The sequence below is a fragment of the Hermetia illucens genome, chromosome 4 (assembly GCF_905115235.1).
Source record: "Hermetia illucens chromosome 4, iHerIll2.2.curated.20191125, whole genome shotgun sequence".
NCBI classification, from domain to species: Eukaryota; Metazoa; Arthropoda; class Insecta; order Diptera; family Stratiomyidae; genus Hermetia; species Hermetia illucens.
Window position 1 is genome coordinate 67,943,794 of NC_051852.1, and position 27,982 is coordinate 67,971,775.

The window sequence follows — 27,982 nt, forward strand, 5'->3', positions numbered from 1 at the left end:
TTTGGCACCTTTATCTAAAACCTGCAATGCACCACACAAGTTGCAACTGTTCGTGCTAGTGTTCATTCAAGAGGGCCACCCCTTCTTCCTCCAAGCATTGACTGCATATGGCGGAGACCACAACTCCGACCTGTTACATAACTACTTAAACATCTCCTCCTCCTCCTCGCATTGACGGCATATGACCACCACCACTCCGGCATGTTACATATCCACTTAAACGAAAAACACACAAAGCAATTGAATTGGACAAAACGGTTCAGCGTCCTAATACACACAATATGCATATAAAATAAACAGGTCGAAAGCCGGAAGCTCGTGGTTTCAGGTATGAAGGGCCTTATGTATTTCTTATACAGTGGAATCCGGATAATGCGTACATCGTTTGCAGCTAATGCGTACAAATCTACCGGTCCCCGGAGTTAATTTTCTTTATTTTACGGTCCCGATAATTCGTAATCCCGATATTTCATACCAAATCGTGAGTCCCTTCACGATGCGAATTATCGGGATTCCACTGCATTACCATAAAGTAATTGATTAATGTATATGATAGCATAGCAAGGGTAAAACTGCACACGGCCATGAGAGAATTCGGTATCCCGACGAAATTCATAAGACTGACTAGGTTGACTCTGACCAATGTGCGAGGCCAGATAAAAGCAGCAGGATCACTCTCAAGACCATTCGACATCAACAACGGTCTACGACAATGGGATGCCCCATCATGCGTCCTCTTTAACCTGGCCCTTGAGAAAGTGATCCGTGATCCAGGTGTACTGAAGTAAATGCAAGAGGTACGATCCTCTTTAAGTCCACCCAACTACTGGCCTATGCTGACCCGAGACGTACAAACTGCCTTTATCCAGATCTTAGGCTGCACATCAGTCAAGGCAAGACAAAATAAGTGGTGGCAACGTCAGCACCAAAACCCAAGCAATCAACAGTATCAAACCGCACTGGTCAAACGAGAAGAATAAGGATAGCAGACTACAACTTTGAGACCATTGATAATTTCTCCTATCTAGGGTCGAAAATCACAATCGATAACAGCTACGATGACGAAATCCGCTCAAGGTTGTTGTCAGCCTATAGTTGTGCCTATTTCAGCTTACAAAAATTGTTCCGCTCGAAACGTCTCACCATAGGGTCAAAGTTCTTACTGAACAAGACAATGATCTTGCCAGTCCTCATGTATTTCTCGGAAAATAGGGTTCTTAGCAAGAAGAATTGCGAACTCTTGGCCGCGTTCGAGAGAATTTTGGCCCCTTACATGAGGATGGACGATTCCGTAGCCTACATAACGACGAAATCTATGAGCGATAACATGACCGGTGGGCGGGTCACTTAACCCGTATGGATAAGGATGCTCCAGCCCGGAAAGTCTATAAGGGCAATATCTATGGTTGAAAAAGAAAACGAGGGAGACCCTGCCTAAGATGGATCGATAGCGTAGGTCAGGACGACAGACAGCTTTTAGGGATATCGAAATGGTGGACATCGGCTTAAAATCGGGATGTCTGGAGTTCCTTATTAGGGCGGACCTAGACCAGATACCGGTTGTTGGCCCGTTGATGACGATGATATCAGATGACTCACTTTTGTGTGAGATTGACATTAAATGCCTTGGGTTGGAGTAAATTTATAACTTCGTAAGCAATAGTAGAAACTTCACCGAACGCGGAGTATATTGGTATATAGTAGACTATATTTCTGCAAAATTTTACAATTATATACTATTATTAACTATATTTGAACAGATATTGAAGAATATATCATTTGACCACGGGAAATTAATTACTGAATAAATAGGTTTAAGGGTTGAGGTATCGAGGGGGGAGGAGGTCGTTAATTGGCGGAAAAAGGCACAATTTTGGGATTTTTTTAAGACACAGTTTGACGAACTTCGAGTCGAACGGACGTGTTACACGGACTTTTATCGCGAATATTCTGCAGTTTCCCTTTACCTTGTTCTTTGAGCCTTTTCCGATTAATCTGGTGCTGTGCGTTGTGTCAATACCTCACGCATGTGAAACGGCTAATTTTCGCGCTTCTTGTATGCTTTCTCAGACTTACAATCTTGTTCCGGCGACAATATTTTGCATTCAACTTGGTAATTACTGTTCCCCGGTCAATTACATTAAAGTGTTGCAAGTGCAATGATTTGTAAACAAATCTGACTTTCTTTGCATATATTTGGGCGAACTTCGATACTAAATTCCTGTTTCCCCGCAGTCCAGTAGACAATAAATGTTGTCTGGTACTGTGACAACACGCTTGCCTATTGTACATTAGGTGCTGAGTTCCGTTCCGCGGCGTAGCGGTTTCCACTTTTTCCCGCTAATAACATATACTGTTGCCGAATCTATCATATACTGAGTGCGCGTGATTTCAATTCTATTTCATTTTGCCAACGATAAACTATAGTGGCTACATGGTGCATCATTAGTTTCCGTGGTTGTGTATCTCAATCGATTTTTCAAATTTATTATGGCAAATTCCTCGACGATTTATGGTATTCTGTGTACAAATTTTTAGACTGCGATGGGTACTGTGGTACGACCTTCCATGCCAAATGTTTGGGAATTCCCTCGGCTTTGATAGAAATACGCGTAACATTTTCTGGCGTTACCTATCCTTGTAACGCCTGCTGCTGTACCATGCTATCTGATGCAATTCAACTCCTGCATCAACACACGGTGACTTTAGCGTCGATTCAACATGCAGTTTCAAAATCACCGTCAATTCTGCTCCCCCAAGCTGCTGCTTCATGAAGCTCCAGTGTAGCCTCAACTTCTGGGTCGCCTGACTGGCTCTGCTTATACCCGACGATGTCCGTTAATCAACTTAACAATCATCCTCCATCCGAGGGACAGGTTTTCTACTCAGCATCGGCTACACTGCGCACTTCTGACCATTGTCCTACTGTTGCTGCATTATGTAGCACCACTACACGCTCCCTCCAATTGTCGTCTTGCCGCCGAAACAGCTGTTCGTGCCAAGGCTAACGTATTCCACCACATCCGACGAATTTCTGATCTATATCAGAAGATAATCCAACTCAACTTTGTCACTTCTTTCATGTGCCAACCCGACGAAGAATGGCTCTCCTGAACGAATGATAGTTTCCTTCAAAGTGATGTATTCCCCACGACTTCGATGCTATCGTCCAATCTTTCTTTTGACCAAAGGGGGTCTTCGTCAAGCCTTATCAGAGGACTAAGCTTCGTAAAAATTTCCGGCCCGCCCGCCTGCCTCGCCGAGCTTAAATGGTGCTGAAAATTTTACACTGTTTTATTAAAATGTAAGGGGTCTAAGGACCAAGCTGTCGGATCTCAAACTGTCTGCCTTAGCATTGCAACATCACGTCATCTGCATTTTTAAAACCTGGCTGACTGACAGGATTTTAGATTTCGAGCTCCTCGGAGGTTACTCTGCCTTTCGCTGTGACAGAGACTGCGCTGCGCTTGGCAAGACAACCGGCGGTGGTGTCCTAATAGCTGTTAAGTCCCCTTTCCGTGCTGAAATCATCTTCTCTTCCTCTCTAATAACTCCACTCACACTTCCCTTCCTCTGTCCACTTTCATGTACACCTGTTCCGCACTCCAGTTTAACCTTTCTAGAAATCACTTAGATCGCACTCTTGACTTTGTCCTCTCTAACCTTCCTTTACGTTGTCTTTCCCAATCCCCTCGTACCCTGTCTTACGTTACCCATGACGAACATCATCCTGCTCTTGAGTTCGATGCTCAGATATCCCGACTCCACTCTCCTGTCGCTCGCAAGCCTACCAAGTTCAACTTTCGTAAGGTGAACTTCGAAGGTCTGCGCTCGCCCCTGGTTGCAAACAACTGGGTTTCCCTCCTCTCTCTATTTACGTGTGACCCAGCACTCAACACTTTCTATACCATTTTATCTGATCTTCTTCCTTGTTACGTCCCCTCCTCTCCAACGTGCTTACGCACTTCTCCTGTCTGGTTCTCCATAAAAATCCATAAAAGACTACGTCAAAAAGACATTGCGAGGAAAAAATTCCTCTCTTCTAGAACCTATGCTGACTTAGCTTTTTTTTCAAATCTCTACGTTCCTCGGTCAAATCCTTAATATGTAAACCCAGAAACAAATATTTGACCAAAGTGGAAGACTCACTAAAGCGCGCAAACCTGAAAATTTTCTGATCCCACATTCGCAACTCCCGCTGTCCTTCTCAGCTATCCCCTCCCTCCATTAAATTCTCTGCTTCCTCAGCTAACTCCTTCCAACTATCATGTCATTTACTCTGCCGCTACTTTTCCTCAGTCTATGTTCCCCCTCCTTCCTCCCAACCCCCCCCGCTAGTGGATATAGCCAGCCCCGCATCGCCTACCATTCCCCTTATTACTCCCCTCCTTGCTGAGTACCTCATTGGCAAACTTGATGTCAATATCGGACCTGGCGACGATGGTCTTCAAAAACTTTTTTTGTTCAAAACTGGTAAGTCCATCTCCCTTCCCCTATCTCTTATTTTCAACAAAAACCTCGAAGAGAATCCTTTTCAGGCTTGTGGAAAGAGGTTCTCATCATTCCCATACAGAAAAATGGAGATCGTACGCTTGCCGAGAATTACCGTCCCATTTCCTTCCTCTCGTCTTGTTCCAAAATTCTGGAAAAGTATTTTAGAGATTGGTTGTCCGCCCACTTTGGCCACCACATAGTGAAAGAGGCTTTGTTAAGCGTAGGCCTACTGCCTCCAACCTGCTAGACTTAACCAACTTTGTCCCCAAATGTCTAATTTCTAAAGCCTTCGACACTCTAAATCACAAGTTACTTCTATCCAAACTCTAGTCTTCAAGCGTTCCCACACGACTTGTTTTATAACTTGCCTCATACCTCTCCAACCGATCCTGCCGCGTCTCTTTTGAAGGCTGCACTTCCCGGTCCTTCTTCCCCTCCCTTTTTCTTTTTTTATTAACGACCTTCCACGTTCCTTACTTTTCCTTGTTTGCTCTATACCGACGGCCTTAAGCTGTTTTCCGCTATATCGTCGCCTATGGACTGAGTTTCCCTTCAATCTAACCTAGACACTCTGGTTCGTTGGTGCTCGACTAATGATTAGCCGTAAACGTCAGAAAGTGTCATTCTATGTGTTACTGGCTTAAATCCTCACCTCAGCTGACTCTTTCTCCTGCTCTCTTAACGGGCATTCCTTATCATGCTTAAATTCCACTCAAGACCTCGGAGTCACTTTCGACAATAAGCTCCGCTTTGACCCCCATTGCCTCGAAGTCACCAATCGAGCAGCAAAATTGTCAGGCTTTATACTTCGCTCCTCTGATTTTGACCCCATCCAACTCCCTCGTGAGGAATACCCTCGAGTACTGTTCCGGTATCTGGTCACCTTCCCGTAACTGTGATTGTCTAGTCCTTGAAAATGTGCAACGTAAATTCATCCGTTCCCTCTTCTTTAAGAAAAGCTGCCCTGGTGCGAACTACCCCTCCTACCTCCGCTTTTTGAAACTTCCCTTCGTACAACTGCGTAGATCCGATCTGAATCTATGCACATTTTTTAAACTTTCCTCGGGTCTGCTGATGGACTGCTCCCCCGCTAACGAGATCACCTGCCGTCCTGGGTCTTATAACATACGTAACGCAGATATTTTCAACGTGCCCTTCGTAAAACTCGAAGTGTACTTCCATTTGCTGGTCCCTAGGCTTTGCCAAAAATGCAACGCACAACAGCTTGGTCCTTCTAACTTCTCTACTTTAAGTAGTTTTAAGCATAGGATAAGATTATTGCTTTCTCCTCCTCCTGAGGACAATAAGTAATTGGAGTTTACTCTGTTTGTTGTCCGTTAAATAAATAAAAAATCAAAAATGTATTCATTAAAACCTTTAAGGTAGTAAGAATAATAAGGAAATGGCAGCAATTATTCGAAGGCATCCCCGGAAAATTGCGGTGCACTCATAACTCGGCACTGGATCAACCGAAATCAAAAAATTCAAAAAACTCTGCAGCGTTACCTCGTAAATTATGTACAGAAATAATAATAATAATCGTTGGCGCAACAATCCATATTGGATCAGGCATTGAAGTGTGTTAGAGCACTTCATTCAAGACCGTAACGGTACACTACACTATACCGTAAGAGGCAATGTGGTCAGCATTGCGATCGCCCGAAATTATTACCCTGATTTGACTCAGGTACACATTCTCGGCTGAGTCGACTAGTATCCGACACCAAATCACGATACAAATCTCACTGCCACAGAAATAGTATTCAAAATTTCAAAAGAATCGGTTCAGTAATTTTAGAACTGTTAGGGGCACCGGCTTTGAAAACGTCAGTTGTAGGAAAAACGCTTTGAAGTTTTGAACGCCAAAAAATTTGGATTGAAAAGCTCACAAGCGAGTTTATCGGCTTAGCTCACACTGAATCATCGATGCAAGGTCCATAGATGATTACGCATGATGCCTGAAGCCTTCTTTAGTTTGTTTTTCAGCTCCCGGCTCCGCTCGGCTTATCGCTTAGGGTTCTATTGACTCTCATGCATTGCATAAAGGATCACAGTTAGATACTAGACAGCTACCTTACTCCCCCTTGCCCCTCAAGGGGGGAAATCAGTGCGAATACACACGATTTCAAATTGTTTTGCCCTTGAGCATGAGCGAGATGTACCGAAAACCCGATCAGCTGTGTTTGACATACCGCCCCGACTTGCCAATGCATTGGTGAGATTGGCAAGTTTTTGCTTATGTATAAGTGAATACGTGAAACAACTTTTTGCTATATGGGAGAGCACGCCGTAGTACCAGAATAGCAAAAGCCACAGTAGATCTACTATAGGCAGTACCCTTACAAAAATGACCCCACTTGCAAATGTACTTGCAGAAGCTTATCTGTACATATCAGAGACGCTAAACAAGGAAAAGGCATAATCTTCGTCAAATCGTATTGGTAAGGAAGAGATCGGTGAGCTTTTGCTATTCTGGTACTACGGCGTGCTCACCCATATAGCAAAAAGTTGTTTCACGGATTCACTTATCCATAGACAAAAACTTGCCAATCTCACCAATACATTGGCAAGTCCGGGCGGTATGTCAAACCCCCCCCCCCTCTTATGAGTCATTGCAAGTTGCAACGGCATATTCTGGCGCCAGAGGTTGATAGGATCAACTTCCTCGAATCCATACTTGCGCGGTGCTTAATTTAAGAACCACGACAGAAGCAAGCTGCCTTCAGCAACTCGCAGGAAACCATCATATCATCGGCCCAACCGTTTGGTTAGGTATAAATTTTGGTAAATACAACTTTTGCGTGAACATTTCGCAAGAAATCTTTCAGTCCTGTTATCCGAGAACATGGACCATGGAAAGATTTATTCCTTTCGTTTGAAATAGAGATCGAGAGCCTTGACCGACATACGCAAAATGACCCTGCATCTTAACATTTAATACATGGCAAACTTGCCACTCATCATATGTATAACACCAGCTTCTCCAGATCCCTTTCACCTCTTGTACAGTAATGGTCTAAACCATATAAAAATGCACCATTTTGAAAACATGCTCGCTGTTTTCGACGAGTCTACATTAACCTACGTCTATCATAAAAGTGTAGCACTAGCAGTTTTTAGGATTTTGTGGAAAAAAAATTAATGAGCTAGTTAGTGATATTAAGCAAATATATCGCATAACCAAATATTTGTTTCCCCAATTAAAGAATGCTTTTGCTTTTAATAAAATACTCAACTTTCAGACGCAGTTGAACTCACGTGGATTAGAGTTAAAATCGACGTCGGGATTCCTTAACAACGCTGATATCGCTGCTCATATACATTTTTCTGCTGGGAACCAATTATTACCGAGCCGGCCGAAATTGCTGGATAGTTATTTGGCACCCGTAATGCAAGCTTTAGCATATCATATAGAGTTACTTCAATATGAACCTCTTGCTGGAACCACAATCGAGCCACCTTTTCAAGGTGCCGAATCATTAGGAGTAAGTTCCACAACTCCCTATCCTATTAGTTCATCAATAACACAAACGCCTTCTACTACGGTTAACGTTTGGTGGCAGCCGTCTACAACCAAAAAACCTGAAATATTACTTACAACGCAAAAACCTACTTCAATGCCTTGGTGGCAAAAGCCAACAACAACTAGCAGCGCGACAATAGTAATACAAAAACCCGGAGAAATTTCTACAAGTTCAACACAAAAGCCATCTTCTAGTGTATGGTGGAAGCCAACATCTGTCACGACAACGACACCATCTCAACCGTGGTGGCAAGTAAACGGGACCTCCACAGCAACAATTTCAACGACATCAACCCCTTGGTGGCAAACAAGCACGTCGACGAAAGGGCCTCCAAATGCATCTATCCCTTGGTGGCAATCGAGCACAACACATTTATCAACTTCAACATCGAAAACTTCAGCTACATGGTGGCCCACAACTCCAAAGCCAGTTCGTACAACTACACCCACTACTCGGAAGCCCTGGTGGCAGGTCACTACAACTGGAAAACCGCCTACATCCGCAATTTGGTGGGGGCTGACAAATGGAAAGCCAAGTTCATCGTGGGTTCAAGTGCAATCAACCTCTACGAAGCCACCGTCGTCAACATTGTGGTGGCAAACTTCCTCCAAACCCAGTTTCACTAAACCAACTTCATCTGCTCCATGGCAAAGTACTGCTGAGCCCATTCATTTTAGTTCAACTCAGAAACCATGGTGGCTACAATTTTCGACAACTACCGCAACTAAAAAACCATGGTGGGGAAGCCGACCAGGAGATATTTTTCCATCAACTACGAGTACAAAGAAGCCGCTAACAGGATGGTGGTCGTCGACCAAAACAACACAGAACTGGTGGAACAGCAGCAGACCATCAACTCAGTGGTGGCAACAATCTACAACTAAGCGTCCAAGCGTTCAAGTATCTTGGCAGTCTACACAAAAACCCTGGTGGCAAGCCTCGTCATCAGTTGACAAGCCGTGGTGGTACACAACAACCACCAGAAAACCTATCACATCGATTTGGTGGAACTCTCCATCTTTCGTTGCTAGTAACAATAAACCGGTTTCAAAACCTACGTTGTATACAACCAATGGAGTTGGTCTGGTAGAAACAACTCCATTTCATTTTCCTGGAAACTTCGCCCCTGCACAATCTCACAACGCTCTCCTGAACGAATATTTGACTCAAAGTGTGGATGATACCGATAATGACGCTGAAGGCAACGAAGTTTACACTATTACTGCCGCGCCTCCTTTAACAACCAGAAAGGAATCCTCTACAACTCGTAAAGATTCTAATTGGCCTTTTGATACACCTTCTCTAGCGGCCGATACCAACTTCTTAGATTGGTTATTGCAAGGAAAATCAAAAGTAATTCCAAACGATATTGGTAAGACAACGAAAAACTAATTTTGAAAGATAGCAACTTACCCAAAAATTTCATCACGACAGAATACGATTTCTCTATGCTCGACCCATACCCCGGAAACTTAATTCACGATATCTTGAAGGAAAAATCAGAGTTACCAGCATTGCGAGATATTGATAATGTGAACGAATTTCTAAAGGTGTATGATGATTCATACGGTAGATATCATCCCATCAGTGGCAAAAAACGGATTCCACCAACGAAACCATATGTGGAATTCCTTATGCTTTACGACTTGCTGAAACGGGAAGCTAAATCGCTGAATCTAACTATATACGAAGTATGTTTTCTAACTTGAATTTCCTATTTTAATAAAAAAAATTTCTTAGGGATACAGTGAAAAAATGATTGAAGAATTATCTGCGACTTCAAAACGATCAGCGGAGATACAGCTGCATATTCTAATGACTCGGATGCTGGAACAAAAAGAAGTCAAACGAAACGATGTCACTTCAAGAATTAAATCAATTATAAAAGGTAAGTTTAACTAACAATTCTGTTTACAAACAGACAGGCACAGTTGGTTAAAAATAAATCACTATTAGTAACACAGTCGTCTTCAAATAATTTTCTTATTCTTGATAATGATCAGCTTTGTAATATTTGATGACGATTTCATATGGAATCTAATTTCATCCATTGTTGATAAGTGGCTCCTATTAAGACTACTGGGACTATGGGGTAAAACGGACCTCGCTCTCCTCATTTTTGCTTCAATATTTATATTTTTAAACTTAATTAACTTGACGTAAAAATGTTATGAAAGTAAATTTATTTCTGGAAGATAAGTTTGATTTCGAGAGCGACAATGTCTTCGGTAGAAATTATGTGACGATAAACTTATAGGTGATAGAGAAAAAATGGCGAATGTTGGTTAGTTGCTCGGAAGACGGTGTAACATAGTTATCTATGGCGCAACAAACAATTATCTGGCACGCATCGCGAAAGTTTAATTTTCCGTACCTTTTTGTGTGCCGCATTGTGCTTTGGACTTGTATATTGCCTCATACAAGTCCGTGACAGCTCACTCACTCCGAACGGACGCAGTTACTCCGCTATTGCGTTTGGGTCTTAGAACTGTATACGACCATGAGAGAATTCGGTATCCTGACCAATATGTGCGAGGCCAGATAAAACCAACAGGATCACTCTCGAGACCATTCAGCATCAACAACGGTGTAAGACGGGGGGATACCCTATCATGTGGCCCTGGAAAAAACTGATTCACGATGCAGGTGCCAATGCAAAAGGCACCAGCCTCTTCAAGTTCACCCAACTACTGGCCTACGCTGATGATATTGACATCATGGCAAGAACAACCCGAGATGTACAGTCTACCTTCATCCAGATCGGGCAGGTGGGGCGAGATCTCGGGCTACACATTAATGAAGGCAGGACAATGGGAACATCATCACCAAAGAACAAAGAACGAACAACATGGAATCGCACTGGTCAAACGAAAACAATAAAGATAGGAGGAGAGGAGAGATCGAGCAGGCAGCGAGAGATCTTGGGCTGCACATCAATGAAGGCAAGACAAAATATATGGTGGCAACGTCAGCACCAAAAACCAACCAATCAATAACATCAAACCGCACTGGTCAAACGGGAAGGAAAAAGATAGGAGACTTCAACTTGATAATTTCTCCTATATAGGGTCAAAAATCATAACCGATAACAGCTATGACGATGAAATTCGCGCAAGGTTGTTGTCAGTCAACAGAGCCTATTTCAGCTAACAAAAACGTTCTTACTGTACAAATTATGATCTTGCCAGTCCTTATGTTTTTTTGGAGACCTGGTTTCTTAGCAAGAAAAATTGCGAACTCTTGGCCGCGTTCAAAAGAAGAATCCCCTGGCCCGCAAAGTCTATAGGGGAATATCTATGGTAGAAAAAGAAGACGAGGCAGACACTGCTTGAGATGGAGCGATGGTGCAGATCAGGACGCCAGACAGCTTCTGGGGTTATCGAACTGGTGGTCCGCAGCGCAAAGCCGGGATGTCTGCAGTTCCTTACTAAAGTAGGCCTAGACCAGATACCGGTTGTTGCGCCGTTGACGATGATGATGATAGATATTGCGCTGTAGACTTTCTGATATTGTTACAATATTGTTGTTTAAGATTATACTAGCCAAGCATAACTATGTTAAGATTATACTAGTCAAGCAGAACGACTAATGTCCGTTTCGTATTCAGTGTATTTATACTCTCCGTTTATCTTATGCCTACGTAAGTTACATGCTTATCTTATATTGTTTTGTTATGCTTTTGCTTTGGGATTCTTCTTATCTCGGTTGGTCATTTATGGTCAGTATGATATGTGCAATCTTGGGTGTGATCCGTATGCCATACGTTTTTTTTGTTTGTGATCCTTTATGAGTCCTTAACTCTCCTCACAATCATTTAAAAGTGTCCTCCCTTTCGTCAATTTAATTCGAGAATAGGAACATTGTATTCTCGAAGAATAGACTCCCCACGTTAGAAAACGACTATATATAGATTGAAAAAGGACTGGGTCTTTTCCTTATTTTGTATTTTTTTTATTTTTTATAGCCTACAATTGATTCGGGGACCAGTGCTAATACCTAATTAAATGATCTGTATTAAACTATGCCCATCTATACCGTAGCTTCTAAGCATACTAATTACCATATAATTGTTACATTTTTGACCCACAGTTTTTTCTTCAATTTTTATTACCTGCTACTCTCTTGTGTGCATGCCTTCTTTACTAAACTAATTGCTCAGTTTCCTTCGTCGTGATTCAGGGGTATCCACCTCCTCCCTTTGATGATGCATATGCTTTCCACTGCATCAAAAAATACGGGATTTTCACACCCGCTTTATAACATGCACATTATCCATCGTTGTAGTATAACCCTCTTTCACCATGATCCTTTCTACCATTGACTTAAAGTTTCGAGCGTCGTTCCTTATTTATTTGGTATATTCTCTTATGTGTCCCTTGAATCTTGTGGTCACTAGCCTTTTACTCTGACTAATATACACTTTTTCATATTCCGGACTGCAGACCTTATAAATTCATCTCTTCTTTACTTGTTTAATCCAAACTCCGTGCGAATATCACGACTGAATATGTCTACTTCCGAAAAGACTTCTAAGGTGCTTTCCAGTACCAGCATACAGCTTGACGTCATCTAAGTACAGTGAGTGTTTCAACTCGCACTTAGCACATAGGCTATATTTTATTACACACCATGCCCTCTAGCATTATTCTGTAGCCATGAGAGGTGGTTCAGCGCCATGCAAAACTAAAGGGGCTCAACGGTGTGCATTAACCCTTCCACTAATAATGGACGTTATGAATTTATAGGGGGTTGGTAAGCAAGTAATCGGTATTGTGTCCGCAAAGTCCCGCACCGTGCCCTTTTAGGGAAACGGTAAATCCCGCAGTGAGGTAGGGTAAAAATTTCTTCCAGTGACTAAGGAACTAATTTATGCTGTGTGCCAACCGACTGTGTATACTGGTAAATTTCGTATACCAGAAATTCTGCACCCGATCCAAAACAGGGCCTTTCCAGTTCTTCGAACTATTTATGGCCCGTCGAACTTCCTCTTCGGTAACATCCATAAAATTCATGGCATGGCATTTGCCTTTGGCGGCGATCCACCCAGAATGCTTAACATACTGGGCGGTAGAGACCACCCTAATATTGTCTCGCTTTCGTTCCCGAAAACTTTAGTGTCTGGACACTCTTGGGATTTGAAAAAAACTCCGCTGGTTACTCGCGTACATTACATTCTGAACATGTCTGGGGTGACTTTCGCCATACCGCCGTAACATGACAGAAAGTTTCTGCTTAGTGTGCCTAGAATTTCAACTATTCAACTATCTGATGTGTACAGATAAGCTTCTGCAAGCACATTCGCAAGTGGGGTCATTTTTGTAAGGGTACTGCCTATAGTAGATCTACTGTGGTAGCAATCGTCTTATGTTGCGTTCATGTGTGGTTGGTCTGCCTGCGCGGTGGTTGGTCCGATCGCAAGTCTCACATTTTTGGATGTTAGTTCGGTATTGACGGCTGAACCTTTTGCTTCAGGCCATCAACTTTCAGGATGGGTGAGGAGAAGGTTGCTGTCATTACAGACTCTCTTTGTACATTACTCAAACAAACTACGCCATCGCATCATCTAGTGGGCAAAATACATGTTTTGCTTCTGCCCCCTTTTTAAGATTTTATGTGAAACAAAACCTTTTTAAAATCGATTCAATGTTTGTCTATCTGTCTGACTCTCACATGCATTTAATCGGAAATGGCTGAACCAATTGTCACGAAATTTGGTGAGAAGGAACCCCTTTACATATGACAAGTGGCATTATTGTATGTTTGGGGAGGTTAAATGAAAAGCAAATATTATTAACAAAGTTATTGGCGTTGAAACGTTTGCATGTAAAGAGAAGTGAAGTTATATGAACGGCGGGATCCATTGGAACATTTTAATTTTCCTCTTTTAGTTATTTGTATATCAGTATCAATTATACGAGGCAGACCTGCGTATGGATATGAAAGTGCTTATTAAGTTTGCCGATATTGCCCAATAAAATAGGCATGTGTGTAGGTTAGTACATGTCAGTGGTATTAGCAAAATATTAATGTGTGTGTGATGAGTTTAGCAATTAATGAAGGAAAATTTAGAGTTTTTAGCTATGTACCAATAGAAAACCATTCACAGGGACTTCTTCAAATAATATGAACACAAAACCTTGGGATACTCTCCTGCGAATGTTGATTAGTGGTCGCACTCGTTGGATTTCCTGGCAGGTTCGCTGCTGTGAGTGAGAATTGCAACAACGGTGGTAGACTCTTCTGACGGTGCGAATAGGCGACACTTTCAATTTTCGCGTTCGCCACCTGTTGAACGCCCTCGGTCACTGGAAAGGAACTGCTCTCGGTCAAAAAAGTAATGGGATCTGAGAATTTTGTTTTTCTTCCTTTCCTTTCCTTTAGCTTTCTTTTCTTGTGAATATAGGCGCTACCGAAAGTTAGGTTTCAATCAAAGAATGCTGTTTCTTGATTTAAATCTACCATTCTGGACTCTTAACCTGAATTGGACAATGACGAAGGTGACTCGTCCAGTGACTTGGGTGATTTGCAGACTTGCCATTGCTCAGTGGAATACCACATTTCTTACTTTCCGCGTGCAAAAACCAGAGACAAGCAGTTGATTTTCTCTTCAATGTAGTTTTTGAGTTAGCGATTTAAGTAATTTCCTTTTTAAATTAAAACGAAATAAATTAAAAGCCGAACGAAAGGAAAAGATAATTAGAAAACTGTTTTCTTTTATTTTTGTCAGATTAGTTAGTTAGTTTAGTTAACTGGGGGGAGCCGCAGCTCCGAGCACTCAGGCCGTTATTAGGCCCATTGTAGTATCCCCGTAAGTTGCCTATTCAATGGCTTCCGGCCTACGGTGTTCGCAGGCTTTAGCGAATCTGAGAACATTCTCAAGAGGCAGAGAGTGTGCAGATTCTTCATTGAAGAAAACCTTGCCAAGGTGTCTTCGTCTGAGATCTGAGGATGCCGGGCAGCTGTATAAAAAGTGCAGTTTCCTCCTCCTCCTCACATTGGCTGCACACAGCCGAAACCACTACCCCAATCTTTTCCATATGCTAGTTTAAGGGGCAGTGTCCCGTCAAAAGCCCTACTAGGGTTTTCATGTCCCACTTCTTAAGGGACAACAAAAATGCCGCTCTAGTGGCCCTAGGCTCTTTCACAAGGATTTTCGCTTGTCGGCAAGAGTCCAAATTTTTCCACTCGGTTGCGTGAATCCTTGCAATTTCACCTTTCAGAGTAGACTTGACAGTAGATGGTCGGATTCCAAGAGCTGGTTCTGGCCCCACCATTGTGGACTCAGACCCTCGGCGAGCCAGCCTAACAGCCTCCTCATTACCGGCGATATTAGAGTGCCCCGGCACCCACAGCAGGAATGTTTCGTTCAGTCGGCCAAGTTTCAGCAGCACCTGATGACAACTCCATACCAACTAGCTTGATATGTTGTTGCCATTTAGCGCTGATAATGCCGCCCGACTGTCGGAACAGATTCGAATGGTGCGACCCCTCCATTTTTGTCGCAGACATTCTTCTGCTGCCAATGAAATGGCATATATCTCCGCCAGGAATATGGTCGTCATTTTTCCGAGGGGTCGGGCCAGTTCTATAATCGGATTCTCCGAGAACACACCTGCACCCGATCCATCCTCCATGACTGACCCGTCGGTGAAGATTATTAGGTCTGTAATCTGAAAAGACTCATGGCCACTTGTCGACCATTCTTCTCTTTCGGTGATTACGACAGTGTATGTCTTTTCAAAGACGAATCTGGAAACCATATGATCGGTCGGCATCAGGGCTACCGGATGTTTTTCAAGGAATTTCCAGATACACGCATGCCCGTTGGACTGGCCGCCTTTCCACGCCCCAATGGTATCGAGCCTATATGCGTCGTTGGCCGCTTTCCGTTTCACCTCCAAGTGAATGGGGGGTAAATTTAGGATAGCTTCAAGTGCCACAGTCGGCGTAGTACTCATTGCTCCAGTAATATTTAGGCAACCAAGTCTCTGAATCTGCGTTAGCAGCTTCCTACTGTTAGCAAAGTTCAGTCTTGGCCACCAGACGATGCATGCATACATCAAAATGGGTTTTATTATGGATGTATACATCCAGTATATCCGTTCAGGTGAAAGTCCCCAGGTCTTACCTATCGCATTCCTACAGCACCAGAGCAATCTGCAGGATTTTTGATATTGTTCCTGGATATGATGCTTCCACGTTAACTTGGAGTCGAAATGTACTCCTAAGTATTTGACTGTTTATGCCAGCTGGATTTCCGCCCCTGCTAAGGTGGGTAGCACCTGATGTTCCTAGTGAACATAACTAGTCCAGTCTTCCTAGCGTTCACCGTGAGTCCATTGTGGAGGCACCAGCTGTGGATTACATGCAGAGTTGCATTCAAGCGGTCGCATACTGTGTCCGCAAACTTGCCGGTAATTATTACGGCTAGGTCGTCCGCAAATGCTTGCGCGAAGACTTTTTTGTCCTCCAGGAGCCACAGCAGGGTATCCATCACCAAGGGCCATAACAGTGGGAGAAAACCCCTCCCTGTGGGCAGCCTCTGAGACATCCTGCTTCAATAGACTTCTGGCCGACCGATATGTGGATTTTTCTCCACTCTAGCATGTGAAGGATCCAACTGATTAGCAGCGGTTCGATTCCATGCTGTCTTCCCGCTCGAAAGCTTCTCTCATGCTAGTTGTGATCATCTGGGTTGTCTTCTCAATTCCAGCAATGGATTTGATGCGCTTCCCAGGGATCGTGACTCGGGCGCTCAATTCTGTTTGATACATTACCCAATCTGTCTTCCTCGGATTCCGAAATGGAGTGGGTGGAGATGGATCCATGCCCATAACGAAATCAATGCGTCTGTGATCCGAGAGTGTGATATCGTTTGATACTCTCCACTCTCCGATCAGAGCCGCAATGTCAGGAGATGGCACCGTGATGTCGATGACCTCTCGCCTGATCATGTTGAGGAAAGTGGGTTCATTACCCACATTTAGGATCTGCAAATCGGTTCCTACTAGATACGCCAGTAGTTTCGATCCTCTTGCATTTATATTCGAACTTCCTCAGCATATGTGGTGAGCGTTGACATCACATCCTGCTCTTACCATGCCCATCCCCATGCCTCTCTTTTTGGCATATTGGATAGCTCTGATGAATGTTCCATTGGGAACGTCTTCTGCGTCGTAGGGGAAATATGCAGAGGACCATAGTATCTCTTTATCTCCCTGTTGACTTTTATGGTTAGCTTAGGCGATGTGGTGTCGCCATCACATAGGTCGTTAACCAAGTTAGCCTCGAAGTCTGTGGAGACTACCATGCAGGTGCGGGGTCGATCGCTTCCATTGGCATACAATAGGTCAGCATGCTGGAAGTTTAGGCCCCTGACTGCCCCACCAACAACCCACGGTTCTTGTATGAGGTATACAAATGTCTTGTAGCTATTGATCCGACGACTGATAAGTGCAGTCGCCGCTTTACAATGCTGCAAATTTACTTGGGAAATGTGGCACCTCATCTACGTTTCAGATGTAGATGCCGGGGGCTGCATGTCCCCTTCAATGATTTTAGGAGGCGACACTCCAGCCCATAGTAAAGCCGGCAACCCGATTTTTCCCGAACCTTCTTAACATCAGGTTCGGGAACGCCGATAGTGAGAAAAGTTCCCGGCCTATCGGTTCTCTCTCCTGTTTTGCTGCCTAGCAGCAGCCAGGTAGAAGTGTTAAGGTTTTTCTGTACACCAAGTTGTTCTAGAACCCCGACACCATTTCGCTCTTCTCTTGGAAGCCAGAGAAAGCACTTTTTGATCGATGGAAGCTCAGAGACCTTTTTCAAGGTTAGTCGCGCACCCTCACACACATCGTTAAGGGAGGAGCAGTACTGCCTGAGCCACTCGTTCGTGCCTTCGTCGGCAAAGTACATCCGTAACATTTTACGGTATACACCTACCGACTCAAAGCAAAGCTTAATACCTTGCGCGGACGCAGTCCTTACAGCTAGGAGGAGTTTCCTCCTAAGCTGTTCGCACTGCTCAGTATCGTAGCCGGATGGATTAGAGTCGTAATACAGGACCCATTCATCGGGTTCGATAGCCTTGACTGCAAATGAAGGCCTAGCCGTTCCCGACCGAGCCCTCTTTGCTGCCTTTTGTGTCGAAGAGTTAGGATCGTCCGAGGACCGCTGCCGCTTCGGTTTCCCTTAGCCGCAGGTGCCCCGAATGGTTCTTTCCCCTCAACCTTGGCACAGCTCTTTGGTTGTGCGTTGCCCGGAGGCGGTTTGCCCGGAGGCGGTTTGCCCGAAGGCGGTTTGCCCGGAGGCTGTTTGCCCGAAGGCAGTTTGCTGTCCGTGGACAGGTGCTTACCCATGGACAAGACTTTAGCCTCAGCAGGTAGCGCCGATTGGAGCCTGGGGTTAGGAGTACTGACAGAAGGAGCCTGCTTCGGCTCGTCCGTTAGGAGCTAGGTCCCAATTGAATTGGTTCCCACTTGAATAAGTGGGGAATCCGAGTCTAGACTCAGGTTCTCCATTGATGAGCTCAGGGTTGCCCCTTCACTCGGGGTTGGATCGTCACGATCGAAGTTCAACTGTGTTTGCTTAATAGGTTTATGTTTTTTTTTGTTTTTTCATAGTTGGCTGCCATGGCCTAGATTTTTCCGGGGAAAGTAAGTATCTCGGCAGAGCCCCTTTTTGCCGAGACAAGGCTAGTTGAAACTGGGGGTCGCCTGGTACCCAGAGTTCACCGTTTACGGCTACATCTTAACCCCTGGGACCATTCAGCCCTCGGCACGGTAGTCACACCTTGGCTTGGGGTTTTGATTACCGCTTGGCTTCAGGTGTTACCTCTCGTTTCCTGGAGGATCTTCCTTACTGAGCTCCCTCACCACGACAAGGTAGGTAATCGTCGAGGGAGGTTTTGTTAGATGCTTTTTATCTGACTTTATTTATTCAGAATTAGAAAATTATTAATTTTTATTATCAATACGGTTGTATCTGGATGTTATTCCGCGCTTATTTTATTAGTTTTAAATATATTGATTATTTTTATTTTTTGAACTTAACTTAAATTATTTAATTGAATTTAGAGGGGCGACACAATAGATTTAATGGTCAATTCTAAGCAAAATATGCTTTATGCAGATTTTCCATAGAAGTGGTAATTTTCGAGTTTTTCATGTTCAAACATGTCGTTTTCTCATCGAAATTGATCTAAGGCATGTTCACGCAATTCCATTTTTTTCTGTACAACAGTTAAGAATATTAAAATCCAGACAATGTTCAGAAAGGGGATAAGGAGCTCTTACACTAACAGCTACAACTAAAAACTTGAAAAAAAAATACTAGTTTATACTCGGTGGCCCGGATTTGACTAAATGTTTGATATTTTCGGCTGAAATTTTTCTCCATTATTCGACAAGAAGTGGCATCAAGTATTTTTTGCCCGAAAGGGAACCTTCGCGAAGCGTATCGTCGATATAGTCCGCAAGTTCTTACTAATATTGCAGTCTTATGATTTAATAATAATAATAGCAACATTGAACGGATGTACGTGGAGAAGAAGGTGATCTATAAGCCACTGACTTGGGAAATCAAAGAAATTTGGCGTCTCAAATCGGTGGTTGTAGTTCCCATAATATTGTCAGCTATAGGTATTGTGCCTAAATCTCTCACGACTTCAATTGATGTCCTGGGAATCTCACAAAGTCTGGTTCAACCCATGCAGAAGTACACTATTCTGCATGCGTGCTCATGTTGCGGGCAGTTCCCGACGGATTCTCCCATTAGCCTACCATCGGCCACCACCACCGCCCCTTTGTCCTCTTTGTCGTTTAGATAGCTAGGATCGTCCGAGCCCAAATGCTTGGCACTTAGTGCTAGTATTAGGTAAAATCCGGCATCTGCCGAGATTTTGACAACTCGGGAGAATAATAATCGTTGACGCAGCAATCAATAGATCAGGGGCTTGAAGTGTATTAGAGCATTTCAAGACACACACTTGTAATGTAACAACACCCTGTAGGAAGCAATGTGGCTATCATTGCAGTCACCCTAAATTATTACCCTGATTTGACTTACATAGGTACTCATTCACAGCTGAGTCCATGGGTATCCGACGTCAAATCACGATATAACTCCTACTGCCACCAGTGAGATTTGAACCGGGACTTTCCTTACGATAGCCTTGTAATCTAGCCACTCAACTATTCGGACACATGTACAAGGATTTTTAATGACAGAATGCATTGCGATGGTATAAAGATAATGACCGGAGGTGAGCAAGAGAGAAGATCCTTCCCAAAAACCTAAAAAGATGGCGAAATTGATCATAGAGGTCCGCCCATAAATATTGAAGTTCCATCGAAGTGCTCCATAGATACATGCCACGCCTTTGTTCTAGCCAGGCTCGGGACTGTGGAGGGGGGTTCCTTCCAACCTTCACGTGTCACTGCCCAAAAATGCACGAATCTTTTTCGATGCGTGGGCCAGCACGAGATCCTGAGAAATATACAAGCAGGGATATTCGCTTGCACCTAACGAAATAGCATCATACGAGCTAAACTAGAAAGTAAACAAGTCGGGAAACCGGAAGCTAGTCGCTTCAGGTATGAAAGGTTTTGTGTGTTTCTTTTATAAAGGGATTTGGGTGTGCATTTGTCCCATTAGCATGTAGCACGTAAAATATGCATATATTATGTGAAAATAGCCACTTTCAAGTGATATTGACATTCATAGTCTCGAATTTTCAGAGAAGCGCAGCTTTGACCTAGTATTACTTTGCGATTTTCGCCAAATTTGGCAGGATTATGCTCTATGCTGTAGCCTATATTGCTGCAAAATTTTGTGATTCTAGAGTGAACTTAAGGGGGGTTTTCCTGTCAATTACTAAAAATTATAGTAATGTACTATTATTAACTTTATTTGAACAAGTATTGGTATGGAGCGTATTTCGGAGCCTAGGCACCATATAGTGACAGCCCCCTGATTTTTTTCAGATTTTTCGGTTTGGTAGTTTCTGAGAATGGGTTCGTTAAAAAAATGACCACTTTCAACCCCCCGCACCCCCCACCTTTTCAACAAATGTCAAAACTAAGACTGGCTTCGAAAAGTACTAATCGAGACCTTTAGTTTGATAGTATAGACTATATTTGATGAAAAAAAAATTTACACCCTCCCTTTGCATGTATGGGGACCCCCCCTTAAATTCGACGTAAAAGGATGTAACTCACTATATGCGTGAGCGTTCACAGTTTCCACCTTTCTACCAAATTTGGTGCCAATCGCTACAACCGTCTCCGAGAAAAATGCGTGTGACGGACAGACAGACAGACAGACGGACAGACAGACAGACAGTAAATCGATTTTAATAAGGTTTTGTTTTACAAACAAAACCTTAAAAAAGTAACGGCTCGAATGTACGTGTAGAGCCTTAAAACTCCGGACCTGAGTGCTGCGAATGGAAGGGAGGATCCACGACGAATCACATCTGTTTGGGGGAATCATCTGCCTCTGGTTACCTGGCTCGCTCGTGCTAGTGCGAAAAGACTTTTCTCTGGCTGCTCCTCCCAAATACTGCCACCTGAAATTGCTGCAACAGTTAAATTGAAATATTTATTGACAAAATTGTTAACTCTAACATGTACACTTAATCATACTATACCACTAACGGACCTTTGCTTCGATAACTTGTTGGGTGTTGGTTTCCAGGTGGACAGCAAACCGTAGCACACATGGCCCAAACTTTATATTTGCTTGATGTTCTGCCTACACAATTATTTGCTCATTTCCTCCATGCACGGAAGAAAGTTCGTACATTTTGCGGAAATAACTTTCAGCAGTTATTCACAATGTTGTTGAGTTGGGCGATTATATGCGGTCGCTTTTAATTATTGAAGGTGGTAACTATATTGTAAACTTCGAATGTTATATCATGAAAAGTGATGCTCTCGTGCAAATTTTCGAGATGAATAGAGATGATTGATTGAAATCTTGACGATTGATTTAACTTTCGTAATGCCGTAAACAAGGTCCTCGATCAATGTTCCTCCCCCTCCAAGATTCTCAAGTCAAGCAAAGAAATGAGAAGAATATAAAAATAATAAAATAAAAATATAATAAAAATCTCTAGGAATTTTTCGATTGAAAACATTCTCCGCGCCCTTGAAGGGTTTGGTACAAGGAATTACTAAATTCATAAAAAAAATCAAAATATATAAATTATTTATAATTTATATAATTTCATATCAATTTATTGCTAGGAATGTTTACATTTTAGGCAAAAATGCCCAAATGTTTTCCGATTTTCCACGAATTATTTGAAAACGTCAAAAATTCAGTTACGCATCTTCCACGACTCACTTTCTTACTTAATTTGGTTTTATAATCCTAAGGTTTTTAGGTTGAAATATGTTATGGTGGTAAATTGAGACCACAAATAACTCATACGCTTCACAAACTATTGCGCCCAAATCAAGTGATAAATCTTCTTTTTTACTCAGCCCCAGTAAAAAAACTTATCCGCTCACAAAAACATTAGTCATTGGGGCACACGGTTCATCATTGAATATATGTGATGTTGTGTGATATGTGATTTTATGCGATAATATCAAGCACACATGCGCAAAAGAAATTCAAGATTGAATTGAGTTTTCGCCGCACCAGGAATTCAGGAGAAACCAAAGTGCCAGTTGCAATTTCTTCACAATCGGTCACCCAATTCAATTATGGGATCGAAGCACTTCAATCCACTTCAGCCGCCAGAAATTCACTCAATCTTTGCTGTCTGTTTTCTTTGGTTCATTTGATGACTTCGCCTTCTTCAACGACAGATTCTTATCTTCTGGCCCAGAATTGTTGTCGTTGCTTTAGCAAATGAATCCAGAGAGGTTATCCTCAATGCCAGCAAAAGAAGTGAATCTAAATACAGACCGACTTTCGTCTTAAGAGAATTGTTCCGGGAGAAAAGAGGATCCAAAACATATGCACGAATTACCGGTAAAAATAAACGCTACCACTTGAAAAGGACGTGAAGCAACCAATTAAAATCGACTCCACCGCACCAGCGGCTTCTTCCGTCATCATGATTCGAAGAATCAAAACAATCGCTTGTGTCCAGCTAATCAGCTGTCCACCCAGTCAGCCGGCCCCGGTTCCATTCATTTCTGATTCCACCGACACTGGCCTTCAACTTCAAATTCAATGTCTGCTTGGCGGAAGCAAAATTAACAACCGTTTAACAGGTAGGGAAGGACACTTCTCAGAAGCTCGGACGGCAATACCTTTCAGCATATAGCTGCAAAGGTTCGTAGATACAGAGGAATGCAATCGCTAAGTCTCAAAGACAAACACAAGAAATTATCAACTCTTGAAGTATACTACCGAGGATAGGACATGAAACTCTACAAAGTGGGGCAGGAAAATGTAGCGAAGGAGCACTTTCTCCTGGTGAAAAAACCCGGGAAACCTAAACTTGAACAAGTCGGAATACCGGAAGCTCGCGCTTCAGGTATAAAGGTTTTGCGTTCATCTTATGTAAGAAATTTCAACGCACATTTTTCTATCCGTATATAGCTACAAATCCAACATAATCCTTCATATTTTTCCAAACTACGAGACATACGTACATATTACAACCTTAGATATTACGCTCACCCTAAACAAACAAACTGCCTATTTCCGAACACTGTACACATATATGCAAATATATAAATTTATCGTACCCATATTTCCGATTTCTTATATCTATTTGAATTAGGCACTACCCGCAAAGTTCATTAGCACGCATATATTATATAACTACATACACAATGTCTGGTTGACAAATAACTAAAAAACTAAAACAAAATAATTCTCTGCGACCCAATTCATAAGAACTCATTTCGTTGTGGTGATGATGACGTCATGCAGGTTGTGGAGTGCACGAAATTCACAAAAAATTGTAAAGTTTCACCTCCTATAACTTTGTTAATAATAGTTGGATTTTTTCAAACTTGACCAAACTGTGCATTATGTTCTTCATTACACGCATGCCAAATTTTGCACTTCTGGGATGAACATAAGGAGGGTGCCGAGTAAATTTCTAAAATGTGCAAATATACTATTATTACCTTTATTTGTGCAGATATCTGAACCGAATATATTTTGAGGCCTAGATTTCGTACAGATGCACCACTGTGATTTTTTTCAGATTTTTCGGTTGGATAGGTTCTGAGAACGAGACCTGTTGCACTTTTTGGGGGTCATATTTTGAGCCCTCACTTCCCTATGTTTCACCCAATATCATATATTGATCCAGTTCCGAAAAGTACTAATTGAAACCTTTCATTTGATACCCCATATGGCTACATTCTGTGTAAAAAAAATGTGCACCCTCCATTCACATGTATGGGGAGCCCCCCTTAAACTTAACACAAGATGGTGCCTCTCACTGCATGTAAAGGGAACACAAGATTACATACTCTCACCAATTTTCGGAACAATCGGTCCAGCCGTTTCCGAATAAATTGGATGTGACAGACAGACAGACGGCAAACAGACAGACAGGCAGACATCGACGATCGACGCCGTAGACGTTGTTTTGAAGCTGGCTCGAGACGCTATGTCGTCTAAAAAATGCTGTGCCGTAGTGACGTTGGACATCAAAAATGCGTTCAATTCCGCAAGCTGGGAGTGGATAAAAAGTTCACTGGCTAAAACGGGTGTCCCTAGTTACTTGACTAAGCTCCTCAACAGTTACCTTTCGGAGAGGACACTGTGGTACGACACGAATGAGGGATCCAAGCAGTACACCGTCACCGCAGGAGCACCACAGGGCTCAGTGTTGGGTCCTCTCCTGTGGAACGTCATGTACAATGGGGTCCTTGTCTTTCCCGTGCCAAAGGAGGCCACGATAATCGGTTTCGCAGATGATCTAGCTGTGGTTGTCGTCGTGAAAGAACCTGAAGACGTTGAAATGTGCGCTAACGGAACCATTAGCGCCATAAAAGCGTGGCTGGAGATGGTTCAGCTTGACCTTGCGGAACGAAAGACGGAGGCGGTCTTGATTACCAATCGTAGGAAGAGGAATACGATTAATATTCGTGTTGGTGGTCACGTCATCATTTCGAAGCCGGATATCAAATACCTAGGGGTGATGATTGACGCTAAAATCAATTTCAAGGGACATCTGGACTATGCCTGTGAGAAAGCGGCAAATATCAGCGTATCATTAGCGCGGATGATGCCTAACATTGGAGGTCCAAGGTACAGTCGCAGATTACTTGTAGCCGGAGTGGTTCGCTCTACACTATTATACGCGGCACCAGTTTGGGAGGAAACATTAGCGTGTGAGAGTAATCGTAGGAGAGTGAATATGACTTACCGCTTAGTGGCGCTAAGGGTGTGCAGCGCCTTCAGAACAATATCAGGCGAGGCAGCGTGTGTTATTGCGGGAATGATCCCGATAGACATTCTGGCAAGTGAGACACGCTGCCTGTACGAGACAAGGAAAATGAATCCTCTTGAAAAGGATGCAGAATGCCGAAAAGCGGCAAGGCGAGAGTCGCTGGAGAAAAACTCCCTGAAAACCACTCTAAGCCCGCAGAACATCGTCGGTTGGAAATGGTATGGTATGGTATGGAAATGTTGAAATCGGAGGGAAACTGGTGTGCGGTGAACACCGCCATCAAACGAATACAAGAGGAATTGGCAAGAGCGGAGCGCGCAAGGAGGACGCGAAGAACGGAAGGCGTGGTCGCGTAAAGCGCAATCCACCCCGCGAAGTAATGCTTTGCGGCGGTCCCGCGGGGAAGGAAAAAGGAGAAAGTTTTAGTGGGTGAGAATCCCACACACTGCTGCAACCTGGCGCGGCAGTGTCTTTCTAAGATTTCCACCTCCATCCATAAAAAAAAAAAAAAAAAGACAGACATCGAATCGATTCTAATAAGGTTTTGTTTCACACAAAACCTTAAAAAATGTTGTTTCTTTTTCGTTGGTGTAGATATTTATTCTTGCAAATACCGATATTTCGGGAACCACTTGTTCCCTTCATCAGTGCTAACAAGTCTTACAAGAATAAATATCTACACAGGTATGGTAATGAAACGCATTGAGCCTGATGTCGATTTGGATGAGATTAAAGAAACTCTATGAAGTAATGGCTTTGCTGGAAAGTTCATTTATAATATTAATTACATCGTCTGCCTAGATCTTGGCACTGTAAAATAAAAGTGAAAAACTTTAAAAACTAATAAATTCCTTGAATTCCGGACCGACCGCACGTTCCAGATACAATCCTATATTTTTCTTCTGTTTTATAATATAATAAACATCGCCCTTACCCCATGCATACAACATGTCATGTCATGTACCAAAAGAAAGGCCTCAATTGGCACTTTTTGAGTCAGATATTAATTTCAACATTGGTTGGAAACAGGATGAGTGCGGGGGTCCGAAAAACATTAATTATTTCAAGGACCCATTCTCAAAAACTACTTAAATTAAAAATTTGAAAATATCATGGTGGTCCATGCCTAGATACCACGGCCTCAAAATTTCTGTATTTGCTCCAATCAACTTAATAATAGTATATTCCTATATTTTGCAAATTTAATGCGAGCCCCTGTTAAGTTCACCATAACGTAGGATAGACTTGCATCGGAAGCATCACCATAACGTAGGGTAGCCTTGTATCGGAAGTATCACGCTGGAACGTTTGGTGGAAATCCTATTATTATCTTTCGCGTCCAAATACAACTCCTGTGCATGAAAGCAAATACGGGTTCCTAGTCAAACATGGCATATTATCAAAATGTACATTGAACCATTTAACGTATGTTGATTATATCAAATTGTATGCCAAAGACGAGAACCAACTTAGCTCCTTGTTGCACCATCCAGTTCAGCACGGATATCGACATGCAGTTGGGTTTAGAGAAATATCGCATGAAAACAATTGCTCGGGAGAAAAACACCGACAATGAAGGGTACAGCCATAACAACATCCAAATTGACTGTATGGATTCGGACGACGTCTACAAATACCTCGGCATATTGCAAGCAACAACACCCGCTGTGGCAATAATGAAATCTGCGTTGTTGGGGGAATTTGAACGGTGTTTGGATCTTGTCCTGAAAAGAGAGCTGTTCGGGAAAAATAAAATCATGGCGATCAACACCTACGTCATTCCCATCCTTCTATATACTTTCGGTGTGATACAGTGGAGTAATACGAATTTAGAATCTGTCAATAGGTGGGTAAGGGTAGTTCTTGCAAACAACAATATGCACAATAGAGTGCCGAAAAATTGAAAATCACTATCTTACGCCAGCAGAGATGAAAGGAGTACTTGACATAAAAACGTTGTCGTATAATTAAATGCATTCTCTCGTGAGTTTTTCTCTAGGACACAATCTTCTAGCCAATTACATCAACCTACCGTCATGGCAGATATTAAATTGTTTCTCTTCAACTTGAAAAGCAGAGAATGGGATCCCATGTCGAATGTTTCTTTAGTTAAACATAAGATCGACATGTGGACACAGAAACCCATTCACCGAGGTCATATCAAAAATTTGTTGTTGCCAGGCATTGACATCGAAGCTTTTAACAAATGGTTGACTAATGGTGTACCTCCCTATGACACCGAAGCATTTCTGACTTCAGTTCAGGATGCATCGCTTCCAACAAAAAATTATAAATGTTGCATTCTTCACGACTCCTCAATCACCTCATCAACTCCAGTTGTAGGTTATGCAACTGTGAAAAGCAGACCTTCCTGCACCTAACATCTGCGTGCAGAATGTTGAGCAGTACTGAGTACACGAATCGTGGTAACGTACCATAATAATAATTATAACCCGCAATGTACCATAATAACAATGATAATTCCGCCGTACCTGCTCCCAAGCCCGGTTGTGAAAGGAGGAAGGATGGATAGCTACCGCAGCGTCTCAGGGGGTAGGTGAGGAAAGTTCAGGAACTTTGCAGTTTTGCAGATTAC

General features: G+C 42.8%; 1 protein-coding gene across 2 annotated transcripts in view; it reads left to right on the plus strand.

Moving 5' to 3' along the window:
• The window catches only part of LOC119655143 (mucin-5AC-like), a 200,532-nt gene that overhangs the window by 141,433 nt on the left and 31,117 nt on the right, over positions 1–27,982 (plus strand). For both annotated transcript variants that reach the window (XM_038060880.1, XM_038060882.1), the window contains exons 3-5: positions 7,737–9,390; positions 9,453–9,709; positions 9,759–9,906. In XM_038060880.1, coding sequence (XP_037916808.1) covers positions 7,737–9,390; positions 9,453–9,709; positions 9,759–9,906 — 2,059 coding nt within the window. The remainder of the gene's footprint in view (positions 1–7,736; positions 9,391–9,452; positions 9,710–9,758; positions 9,907–27,982) is intronic.